Genomic DNA, 12,715 nt, shown 5'->3' with positions numbered 1-12,715 from the left:
AATCTATTGAAATTGTATGTTCTGTGCGTGGAAGAAGGGAATCGATCCCCATTGGGTGATAATCTCTGTGTATGGCTAGCTCTATCTCTGATCTCCTAGCTCAGCTGTGCCCAACCTAAGGCCCGTGGGCCATTTGCGGCCTGCAAAGCCAACTTTTGTGGCCCGTGGAAGTGTCCTGAGGAGGAGGATCGGGGATTGTGTCATACTACGTCATAGGTATACACAGCATAGTCGCGTTCTCTGCAGTAGCGCTGTAGTTAGAGACCCTCATCCATTGGTTGCTGCAGGAACCACCCTACAATAAGAATCAGCCTTATTCCTATTGGAGGGAGGTTCCTGCAGTAACCAATGGGCGAGAGTCTCTAACTATCACAGCGCTGCTGCAGAGAATGCAAGTAAACCTATGACGCAATCCCCGATCCTCCTCCGCAGCACGGATTCTTGCTCCGGCTCTCCTCTCCCAGATGCTTTGCCGCTGCTCCAGCCTCTCATCTCAGGGGACAGTGTGACATCACATCCTACCAGCTGGTCAAGCTGTAAAAAACTTGCTCCATGCTGACCTTCACTGGCTGACCTTCACCCGCGCCAACTTATGAGACCCCTGGCTTCTGCTGAATAGTAGGCTGCAGCATTTGTGCTGGGCGGGGGGAATCACCCAGAGAGCCTCTGCACACACACCCAGGTAACCCAGAAAATGGGCATCAAATGGTCAGTACAATTATTCTTGATTTGCCGGTTTCTTTCCTTTTCCAACACCATGTTAACTGTTACTAGAAAAATGTTAGATTTATATTTACATTTTATGTGTATATTTCGGCCCACAAAATTTATCCTGATATGAAGTGCGGCCCTCGGGCCAAAAAAAGGTTGGGCACCACTGTCCTAGCTGATCATTACGGCTTCTCTGTTATGTGGGCGGAGATAAACACAACAGATTGCAGAGAATAATGATCAGACCTGATGTGCAGATGCCAGATCACAGATGCGCGAGTCAGATCACAGAAATGTAGGTAATGTTACCGCACAGAGACATTTATATTTGCGTTCCTGATCGAGGATCATCTCCTGTGTTATATACAATACCTACAAAGTTCCCTTTTGTTTTAAAACATGAATTTGATTAAATGTATTTTTCTCTTCTGTGCAGAGATTGATGCATGCCTGGAAAATAATGGCGGTTGTCACGCCATCGCAGAATGCACGAAAACTGGGCCCAACAAAGTGAGTTAGGAACTTTATACCTGATACTTGTAGTTTATACTATTCTTTTAAGTATCCAAACATCATTGCTGAATGACCAGAAGGGGGCAGCATTTCTAAGTAGCAGAACACTGAAACATGGCCAAGCTGGGAATTCCCAGGATAATTTGGACCCTCTCATTTGGCTTTGAGTTGAAATGTTCCAGGCTATAACTTGGGATGGCCAGAGCGGATGTATCGTAGGTGGAGACGTACCAATCACTGCTTTTGTAACTGACATAATGGGAAAATCAAGAAATCTGCTCTATAAGAAAAAAAAGTGTTTACGTCTACAAGTCTGGCGCATCATCGGGAACAACATCCTAAAGTTGATGATGATAAATGATGGACCAATACAGGAAGCATACCACTAAAGTTGAGACAAAATTGTGTTAAGGACAACAAAGTTCTGTCTTTCACAAAGTCGATGACTTAAAGAAAACCTGAAGCGAAAAAGAACTTATGATATAATAAATTGTATGTGTGTTGTGTAGTATGGATAATGAAACGAAGATTAGTCGCAAAGAAAAGTCTCATGTTATTTATTTTACGTAACTTTTTTTTTTTTTTTTTTGCATCATACAGTTTTAAAACCACACTCTGTCTTTTAAGCTATAAAACAAAGCAGAAATAATGACCCATTGAACTTTCCTGCAGTAAAACCTTATCTCAAGCTGTCTCTCACTGTTTCTTTGATGTATAAGTGTTTCAGAAAACTGGGCTGTATTCCCCTCAACTTGGGTGGAATAGCTCAGAGAAGCTCTTTTGCATAGATAACAAGTGAAGTTTTTTAACTCTTCCTGTACTGGAAACAATATGATAACTCCTATCTTTGCTACTAGTGCTCTGTTTCGCTGTACTACACGTACAATTCATTATACCAAAAGTTTATTTTCATTCCAGGTTTGCGTTAAACAATATGCCAGATGTATGATGTGTAAGTATAAAAGTGGCCACACACCATACAATGTTTTGAATATCTGTTAAATTTAAGAACTGCAATCAATTTTTCTGACTGACTGTAACATTTCAAAAATCTAACCAATGTACCACACACATATGTTCAATTTTTCCCCAATTATGATAAAAAAGATTGAAAACTCTGAGAAAATTGCTTGGGTGTGTATACTTATCCATTAATAAATTGACAATCTAACACACACCATACAATCTTTAGAATGATTGAAGAAAAATATCTGGCATTCCGGATCGATAAAAATCAAGGAAAACGGGAAACCCGATCAGATTTTTCAGTCGAATGAAAAGAAAGCTTTCGATTTTTTCGGGAGATCCGATCGTTTTTATCGAATTGCCGTAAAATCGGATCAATTTATTGTGTCGTGTGTGGCCACCATAAGTTTTGTGGAGGGATTATAATGTGAGTTTATCTGAACTGTATATAAGCGTCTCTCTCCAGCTGTACCCATTACACGGTGTTATACGTTCAGTAAACAGTTCATCTTCTGATTTTATGAATGAAATATTTTATCGATGTTTCAGGTTGCCTGTAACTGTCTGCCGGGGTATGAAGGGAACGGGACCGACTCCTGCACACCAATCAACATCTGCAAACAGGTTTTGTATAAAAGTGGCCTAAAAATATCTCTAGAATGCAGTTCATTTACACAGATGTTGTTAAAAAGACTTGAAAAGCTGCATTTTGTGTCCTTTTTAAAGCACATCTGACCCCAGCCAAAACTACCTGAGCTAACCAAGAGGTGTGTCCATACTGGATCTACATCCCTCTGTGCGTTGTCCGTTCCGCTACTCGTTCCCCCCGATCCCAATAATCACTGCTTGAAAATGTTACTTCTGGTTGAAATCAAATTCTCAGACAGGAAGAGGCGGGCTTGCTGTAATGTTCCCTCCTATCACTCTCCCTTTCCCTCCTCTTCCCCGCCCCATTCACTCCCCTTAAAGAGGAACTGCAGGGAAATAAAGTAAGGGGGAAAAAATTGCTTCTTTTTTTTTACATTACTCATTTATATATGATTTAATCAGTGTTTGCCCATTGTAAAATCTTTCTTTGCCCTCATTTACATTTTAACATTTATCACATGGCGACGTCTTTAGTCCTGTCAGGTGCATCTCTGACGAATGTTCATTTAATGAAAGATCTAAAGCCAGAAGAAAAGATGAGCAGCTGCACTTAGCAGGTGTCATTAGGTTTTGCGCCTGCACAGTAACATGGAGCCGCTCGTGTATGGAGTAAAAAGCCGCACACACACGGTCCATGCTACAGAGGGGTGCATGGCCGTGAGTAATATTAGACATTAACGTTGAATATTTTCTGAGTTTACTACAGCAGCGACGGAGGGGGGGGGGGGGGGGGGTAAGACTGCTGAAGGGTTAGGATTAGGCTTCCCTCTACTGAGGTGAGTAAATGACTTTTTTTTTCTACTTCACCTTAAGAGAAGGTGATGGGAGGACAATAGGAGGGAACATCGTAGTAAGTCCGCCTCTTCCTGTCTAGTAGCAAAAAGTCACATTTTTAAGAAGTGATTCTGTGATCTGTGGTTGGCAAGTATCGTGTTGAGCCCACCAATAACCACTTTACAGCGCCACTCACTGTTCACGGCGTGCGTCAGAAAATGTGTGTGCGAAATCCTTAAAGAGGAACTTCAGCTTAAACAAACATACTGTCATTAAGTTACATTAGTTATGTTAATTAAAATAGGTAATATAATCTCTTACCCACACTGTTTTAAAAGAACAGGCAAATGTTTGTGATTTCATGAGGGCAGCCATCTTTTTGGTTGAAAGTAGGTGACAGGGAGCATGAGGCACAGTTCCAACTGTCCTGTGTCCTGATCAGCCCTCCCAGTTGCTAGGCAACGAGAACAGCAACATCAGAAATGCCATCATGCTTTGCACAGTATCAGGGGGAAAATGCCCGGGCGGAGCTTATCTTCTGTGCAGCCAAAAATGAGCTTGGATAAAAAAATAAAGTTCTGATGCCATGAAGCTGTTAAAGAAACACCAAGCCTTTTCAGTGCTGCTGAGTAGATTTTTAGTCCGGAGGTTCACTTAAAGGTGCATGGGCAGATCGACCATTAGATTCATCCTTCTGTGATTGAATCTGATCAGAGAGGGATCTACTGCCCAGTTCGTGTAAAAATGGCGCAGGGCAGCACCTGCTATTTATCAGGCACCATAATAATTATTCATTGCAGCTAATCACCGCTTTCACTATTGTCCCCTATGGCAGTAGCAGGGTAGTTTAAGGGTTAAGGTTAGGCTCCAGGGAGGGTGGTTAAGTTAAGGCAGCAAGGGGGTGGTTAAGGCTATGCAGCATTGGAGGCGGGGGGAGGTGTCTTAGGTAGAAGGAGGGGTCTATGTAGTGACGGCTCCAGCTTCAAATTTTGGGGGGCCTAAAGAGGCTCGATGACTGGCTGGGGGGGCCTATTTGGGTGATCAAAATTGATGTTTGTATGGCAAGCTTTAGATATTTTTTCCTAATCAGGTGATAAAATTAAGGCCAACTAGTTCAGCAACGATAGGAACCAAACGTAAACATCACAAACAGAACTCGGGGGCTTCTGAGCAGAGCAGACTGTCCAAATGATGGTGCTATTATTGAAGAAAAGTTACCTACAGATGTACTTGGCTAGTTTGTCTGCATGCTTTAACTTGCTGTCAAGCTGCTCCTGTGTGGACAGATCACAGACACATCATTCCAGCCCCCAGTCTGTGTCTGATGACTCTACAAGCAAGGGGAGGGGGAAGAGGCAAGAGGGAGAAAAAACACTGAGTGTGTAGTTCTTTATCTTAGCATTTAAAGTGATCCTTAAGCCAACTGAAAAAAATGAGATTTACTCACCTGGGGCTTCCCTCAGCCCCCAGCAGCCGATCGGTGCCCTCGCAGCTCCGCTCCGATGTCCCAGGACCCGCCGGCGAGCACTTCCGGTTTCGCCGTCACCGTCCGACAGGCATGGGAACGCGAGTGATTGTTCGCGTTCCCAGCCTGTATATCGCCCCCTATGCTGCTATTGCTGCATTGTGCTGGATTGTCAATGCAACCCTCTTCTCCCACTCCTCACACACTGATAGCAACACCGCAGGAGAAATGCCAGCACAGGCTTCCAGTATCCGTACCCTCTTCTCTCACTCTTCACACACTGATAGCAACACCGCAGGAGAAATGCTAGCACAGGCTTCTAGTATCCGTACCCTCTTCTTCCACTCTTCACACACTGATAGCAACACCGCAGGAGAAATGCTAGCACAGGCTTCCAGTATCCGTACCCTCTTCTCCCACTCTTCACACACTGATAGCAACACCGCAGGAGAAATGCTAGCACAGGCTTCTAGTATCCGTACCATCTTCTCCCACTCTTCACACACTGATAGCAACACCGCAGGAGAAATGCCAGCACAGGCTTCCAGTATCCGTACCCTCTTCTCCCACTCTTCACACACTGATAGCAACACCGCAGGAGAAATGCCAGCACAGGCTTCCAGTATCCGTACCCTCTTCTCCCACTCCTCACACACTGATAGCAGCACCGCAGGAGAAATGCTAGCACAGGCTTCCAGTATCCGTACCCTCTTCTCCCGCTCGTCACACACTGATAGCAGCACCGCAGGAGAAATGCCAGCACAGGCTTCCAGTATCCGTACCCTCTTCTCCCGCTCGTCACACACTGATAGCAACACCGCAGGAGAAATGCTAGCACAGGCTTCCAGTATCTGTACCCTCTTCTCCCACTCTTCACACACTGATAGCAACACCGCAGGAGAAATGCTAGAACAGGCTTCCAGTATCCGTACCCTCTTCTCCCACTCTTCACACACTGATAGCAACACCGCAGGAGAAATGCCAGCACAGGCTTCCAGTATCCGTACCCTCTTCTCCCACTCCTCACACACTGATAGCAACACCGCAGGAGAAATGCTAGCACAGGCTTCCAGTATCCGTACCCTCTTCTCCCACTCCTCACACACTGATAGCAGCACCGCAGGAGAAATGCTAGCACAGGCTTCCAGTATCCGTACCCTCTTCTCCCACTCCTCACACACTGATAGCAACACTGCAGGAGAAATGCCAGCACAGGCTTCCAGTATCCGTACCCTCTTCTCCCACTCCTCACACACTGATAGCAACACTGCAGGAGAAATGCTAGCACAGGCTTCCAGTATCCGTACCCTCTCCTCCCACTCTTCACACACTGATAGCAGCACCGCAGGAGAAATGCCAGCACAGGCTTCCAGTATCCGTACCCTCTTCTCCCACTCCTCACACACTGATAGCAACACCACAGGAGAAATGCCTGCACAGGCTTCCAGTATCCGTACCCTCTTCTCCCACTCTTCACACACTGATAGCCACACTGCAGGAGAAATGCTAGCACAGGCTTCCAGTATCTGTACCCTCTTCTCCCACTCCTCACACACTGATAGCAACACCGCAGGAGAAATGCTAGCACAGGCTTCCAGTATCCGTACCCTCTTCTCCCACTCTTCACACACTGATAGCAACACCGCAGGAGAAATGCCAGCACAGGCTTCCAGTATCCGTACCCCCTTCTCCCACTCCTCACACACTGATAGCAACACCGCAGGAGAAATGCTAGCACAGGCTTCCAGTATCCGTACCCTCTTCTCCCACTCTTCACACACTGATAGCAACACCGCAGGAGAAATGCCAGCACAGGCTTCCAGTATCCGTACCCTCTTCTCCCACTCTTCACACACTGATAGCAGCACCGCAGGAGAAATGCTAGCACAGGCTTCCAGTATCCGTAGTTTCAGGTGCTGCACATCTCGTATCTTCACAGCAGAGACAATTGCCTTCAAATGACCCCAAAGATAAAAGTCTAAGGGGTTCAGATCAGGAGACCTTGGGGGCCATTCAACTGGCCCACAATGACCAATCCACTTTCCAGGAATCTGTTCCTGAAGCTGGCACGTTCCCGGAGTTTTTCCAGCAAGATGGTGCACCACCACATTATGGGTGTCAGGTCCGAGCATTCCTAGATGAACAGTTTCCTGGAAAGTGGATTGGATCAGGCCGCAATATCGAGTAATGTATGGATACCTTAAAGGGAACCTGAACCGAGTAAAATTATTTAAAACAAACACATGATGTTCCTGCAAGTGAATATTACATACTTACCTCACCGTCAGTTCCTCTCAGAAGAACAACGGAAATATTGTCAGAACGTAAATATATCGGTTGCGGTCAGTTATACTGTATATCAGTTGCTGTCAGTTATAACTGAAAGGACATCTGATGAGCAAGGTAATGTCCATGTTTCCCTATGGCTCAAGCGGGCGATATAACAGTGTAACAGTGTGCTGACCAGGAAGCTGTTATGGGGTAATGGCCATTTTCAAAATGAAGGAAGGAGAATCACGGTGGACAAATCAGATGCAGGAGAGGAGAAAGAGATTGAGTAGTAGACTACACGAGAGGTAAGTATGACCTGTGTATGGTTATTTTCACTTTTATTTTCTGTTCGCGTTTTGCTTTAACCTTCCTGGCGGTAAGCCTGAGCTGAGCTCGGGCTATGCTGCGCAGGAGGATTTCTCAGGCCCTGCCAATTCGCATAATTTTTTTTTTTGCAACACGCAGCTAGCAATTTGCTAGCTGCGTGTGCATTCTGATCGCCGCCGCTACCCGCCGATCGGCGCGCAACCCCCTTCCCCCCCAGACCCTGTGCGCTGCCTGGCCAATCAGTGCCAGGCAGCGCTGAGGGGTGGATCGGGACTCCCTTTGACGTCACGACGTCGATGAAGTTGGTGACGTCATCCCGTCCCGTCGCCATGGAGATGGGGGAAGCCCTTCAGGAAAACCCGTTCTTTCAACGGGATTTCCTGATCAAAGCGTAGCGGGCGGGGGGATGCCGCTGCACAGCAGCTATCATGTTGCGAGCCCTAGGCTCGCTACAAAATTTTAAACAAATTTTAAAAAAACTGCTTCGCTGCCGCCTGGCGGTTTCTAATAGACCGCCAAGAGGGATATGTGATTGCTTACAGCCCCCACCATTGCGCGTCCTCCACGCCCGATTTCTCTGCCAATCTGTTTGTATAGCTGAAACCTGCCGCTTACTCTGTGCTCACTCACTTTACTCCTCTCTCTCTCTCTCTAGAACAATGGAGGCTGCAGCCCACTGGCATTGTGCATACCTACCGGACCTCTGAAGCGGAACTGCTACTGTAGGGCCTTCATGACTGGCGACGGAATAACTTGCACTGGGAATATCGCTCAGGTTCAGATTTCTTTCTAAATTATAAATAAAACAGACATTACTGGTATCCACCTTATTTAGATCCTGACTTCATTTTTAAGGTGTAGGGTGCTTCCTCTAGCCAGGGCCTGTTCTAGAATTCTTGCTGCCTGAGGCAAACTCATTCCTCAAGCTGGAATGATCGTACAGCACCCGACAATTTGTAACACGGGTTATAGTTGCGGCGAGCCCCCTAAAAAACACCCTCAGTATAGGTGGGTAGCCAGTTATTGGTGCCCCCAGTGTTGGTAGCCAGGTACAGTTGCCCCCAGTATAAGTTATCCAGGTACAGTTGCCCCCAGTATGGTTAGCCATGTACAGTTGCCTCCATTATAGGTTGGCCAGGGATTCTCTTCACTTCCTGTTTCTGCCTGGTGCCGCCCCCAGACTTCTGCCGCCTGAGAAGGTCGCCTCACTTGGCATCGTGGGTGGACCGGCCTGCCTCCAGCCACCCTGAGGCTTCCTCCCTGCTGATCGTTGGCCTGCTGATCGCGTTTTCAGCAACGCACGGTTATGCGATCCGCAGGGACATCAGAAGTGTGCAGACTGATTTAAATTTGACTGTGCTGTCTGATGTTTCTAACCAAGCATCGGAATTCACCGCAGACTTTTCTTTTTTACATTACAGCACTCCTTATATGTATTTGCTGTTAAACAATGTCAGTTGCCTGGCAGCCCTGCTGATCTCTTTGGCTGCAGTAGCGTCTGAATCGCACTTCTGAAGCAAATCCACTTCATGCAGCTAATCCAGTCGCACTTAAAAAAAAAAGTACAGAAAGATACTAGTGGAGGGTGGAGGGGAGGAGGATACGTTACTACATTGCAAAATAAGAAGTAAAAAAAATAAATAAAATCGATATAAATATATGATTGATTTTTGTTGTAGAATTTGTTCGTGCCGATTGATCCACCATGAGCCTGTGGTCATCATCTTTACTGCTGGCAGACAGGAAAAAAACACAGACAGTGCCACCTGACATTACCTATAGACACACCACTAACACTGTAATAGGCTAGATGGTTGATAGATAGGCAGACAGACAGGCAGATAGATAGAGGGGCATAACTAAAAATCACTGCCCCTCCCCCCCCCCCCCCCCCCCCCCCCTGCAAAACTTTGGATAGGGCCCCCTCTGGCCAAACTCCAAACCTGCAGAGAATAGAAAGCTTTTTCTCTCCATGCCCAGACTCTTCAAGCATTACTACAGGACACAGCACTTGGGGAGGGGTAGAAAGGCTGGGGTATTGCAGCACTGTACACAAGACCCTGCTGAACACTGAATAGTAACTGTCTACAGATATTTGTCTGCAATGCTTTGTATGATTCCTTATCAGTGGCTGAGCAGATGCAGTCATTAGAACAATTGTGCAGAGAGCAGAAAGCTCTCGTATGCCCCTGGATAGATGGTAGGTAGATAGATAGATAGATATAGATAGATAGATATCCTTGTTCAGGGTCTATAGCTAAGCGTATTAGAGGCAGAGGATCAGCAGGACAGCCAGGCAACTGGTATTGCTTAAAAGGAAATAAATATGGCAGCCTCTGTATCCCTCTCACTTTAGGTGTGTTTAAGACAGATGGAATCATGTGGTCCTTTTGTTTCTTGCTCCAGAAGTAACTGCAGCATTCACCCAGTAGAAATACCTGATAAGATACCCCGTATTCCCCTACAATACTCCATTAAGTCACAAGGCTATACTCTGTACAGTGCTGCATACGATGGCTGCGCTATATAAATACATTTGTATAAATAAATACAAAAACCAGCCTGCCAGCGCTGATCTCCACTGGCAGGCTGATCACTGGTGGCTGCTGTTTACAATGATGGGAGCTCACGTCTAATCTCGCTCCTCAAGAGATGGCGCCATATGGCCTTTCTGAGACCTGAGAGAGCCCCTCTGCGGCCGCCAATCTGCGTCAGGCAGTCGCAGAGAGGTAACTGGAGTCTGTAAAATGCTGAATATTAATTATGTGTATATTCCTGCAGACGCTGATGTACGATAAAGAAGGAATTGGCTTCTACAAACTGGTGCAGGTCAGTAGTATGATTCTTCTGGGAACGAGAAGTAGATTTAGGCCTTGTACACAAGCTCGATTGGAATCGTGAGTAAAAAAGATGAATGACCAACAAATGATAACGATTGTAAGGACCCGGAGGAGTCCCAACAGATCACGATAATCATCCAAAAGAGCGATCCATCCTGACGGATGAGGTCAGAATCGGTAGATATCACAAGTATCGGATGACGATGAACGATCATTCCGTTCAAAGCATTCGTGCCGCACACTACCGGATCTTCCGTTCTGAACAATCGATTGGTAGACCGTCGTGATGCCGGTTATCTGACATGTGTAGGTAGCTTATGAAAGATGTTTTGTCACCATCGTATTGTCTTTTGTCTCTAGAAGTACAAAATGAAGGACTTGGCGGGAAGCGGACCTTTCACAGTGTTCATCCCTCTAAAGGATGTCATAGAAAACCAAACCAAGGTGAGAACGTCTGTGTGCAGCAAATGACAGTTCAAGTAGAATTATTATTATTATTATTATTGATATATATAGCGCCAGCACCTTCCGTGGCGCTGTACAACGGCATACAGGATATAACAATCAGGGCCGGTTCTCCCAGGAAGCAAGGTGAAACATTTGCATCAGGTGCAGAGATTACAGGGGCGGTGTAAGGCTTGCAAGGTTATGTTCACAATCAGTCTCTATGCCCCAATCTATTGCCATGACTCTGAGCCGGGCCCACGGTCTTCACCTATAGACACGCCCCCGCATGAACAGGACACCTGGTTTGTCGCCTGACTACGGTTACCCCCAGGTCTTAACATGCAAGGCATACAGACTGAAGTAGAGCGGACAATAACCCCCCAGAGCCCCACTGAAGCTAGTATCACACAGTTCAAGTTCAAGGAATGCAGGTACCTGATATGATGAGGATGAGGCCCTCAGTGGAGGCAGGTGATATTACAGAGTACAAGCAGGATTCAGAGGTATTCAGGTAGCAGGTAATGGTCAGTCTAGGCAGCAAGCAAGAGAGTCCATGTAACAGTCAGAGGTTGGTCCAGGCAGCAAGCAAGAGAGTTTCCAAGTAACAGGCAGAGGTCGGTCCAGGCAGCAAGCAAGAGAGTTTCCAGGTAACAGGCAGAGGTCGGTCCAGGCAGCAAGCAAGAGAGTTTCCAGGTAACAGGCAGAGGTTGGTCCAGGCAGCAAGCAACAGAGTTTCCAGGTAAAAGGCAGAGGTCGGTCCAGGCAGCAAGCAAGAAAGTATCCAGGTAACAGGCAGAGGTTGGTCCAGGCAGCAAGCAAGAGAGTTTCCAGGCAACAAGCAAGGGTCGGTCCAGGTAGCAAGCAAAAGAGTTTCCAGGTAAAAGGCAGACTTCGGTCCAGGCAGAAAGCAAGAGAGTTTCCAGGTAACAGGCAGAGGTCGGTCCAGGCAGCAAACAAGAGAGTTTCCAGGTAACAGGCAGAGGTCGGTCCAGGCAGCAAGCAAGAGAGTTTCCAGGTAACAGGCAAAGAACGGTCCAGGAAGCAAGCAAGAGCGTAACCAGGTAACAGGCAGAGGTCGGTCCAGGCAGCAAGCAAGAGCGTATCAAGGTAACAGGCAGAGGTCGGTCCAGGCAGCATCAAGAATGGTCAGTAACAAGCCAAAGGTCAACAGCAATTTAGCAAACAGAGGTCAGAGTGCGCACCCAGCAACTAGCCACAGCTATGCTATCACGGGCAATGACTGGGAGCACTCTGCAAGTTTAAATACAACTTTCATCCAATCAGTAGCCGGACACAATCTGCAGATCCAATCACACAGCGGTATGCCTAGGAACGCGCCCTCCGCCCATCAGAATGTGCGGCTTGCGTTCCAGCTGCTGCGTCATCAGCGGGGAACAAGCGCCGAGACCCGGAAGTGACTCTCTCGGCCTGGGTCTCGGCATTACCATCATTAACCAAATGTAAGTTCCTTACAGGCGGCATGTTTGTACTGTGTTTACACTAACAGCATGCAGTCAGAGTAGGAGGAGAAGTGAGAGGAAAGTGAGGTCATTGTCACACGCCCCCTAGTGGCCGGACCGCACAATGCCTTCCAATCGGTTTCAGCACACAGACCATGCAATCTGTGGTCACAATCAGTGTGCAGAAACCGTGGGGATTTTGGCAGCAGACCGACTAGAAGGGAGCTTGTGAATTACGGTAATAGAAATGACACACTATTTCAGGGTATAACTGCCACCACTCCTACAGAAGG

The 12,715-nt window shown here is 46.9% G+C and overlaps 1 protein-coding gene across 3 annotated transcripts in view; it reads left to right on the top strand.

Annotated features, from left to right (window-relative positions):
• STAB1 (stabilin 1) overlaps nt 1–12,715 on the top strand; it is a 308,949-nt gene that overhangs the window by 205,971 nt on the left and 90,263 nt on the right. For all 3 annotated transcript variants that reach the window (XM_068251889.1, XM_068251888.1, XM_068251891.1), the window contains 5 exons: nt 1,148–1,221; nt 2,740–2,814; nt 8,331–8,450; nt 10,457–10,504; nt 10,876–10,959. In XM_068251889.1, coding sequence (XP_068107990.1) covers nt 1,148–1,221; nt 2,740–2,814; nt 8,331–8,450; nt 10,457–10,504; nt 10,876–10,959 — 401 coding nt within the window. The remainder of the gene's footprint in view (nt 1–1,147; nt 1,222–2,739; nt 2,815–8,330; nt 8,451–10,456; nt 10,505–10,875; nt 10,960–12,715) is intronic.

Source organism: Hyperolius riggenbachi, chromosome 9 (genome assembly GCF_040937935.1).
Source record: "Hyperolius riggenbachi isolate aHypRig1 chromosome 9, aHypRig1.pri, whole genome shotgun sequence".
NCBI lineage: Eukaryota > Metazoa > Chordata > Amphibia > Anura > Hyperoliidae > Hyperolius > Hyperolius riggenbachi.
The sequence above is the reverse complement of the archived record's forward strand: the minus strand, read 5'-3'. Positions and strand labels throughout refer to the sequence as shown.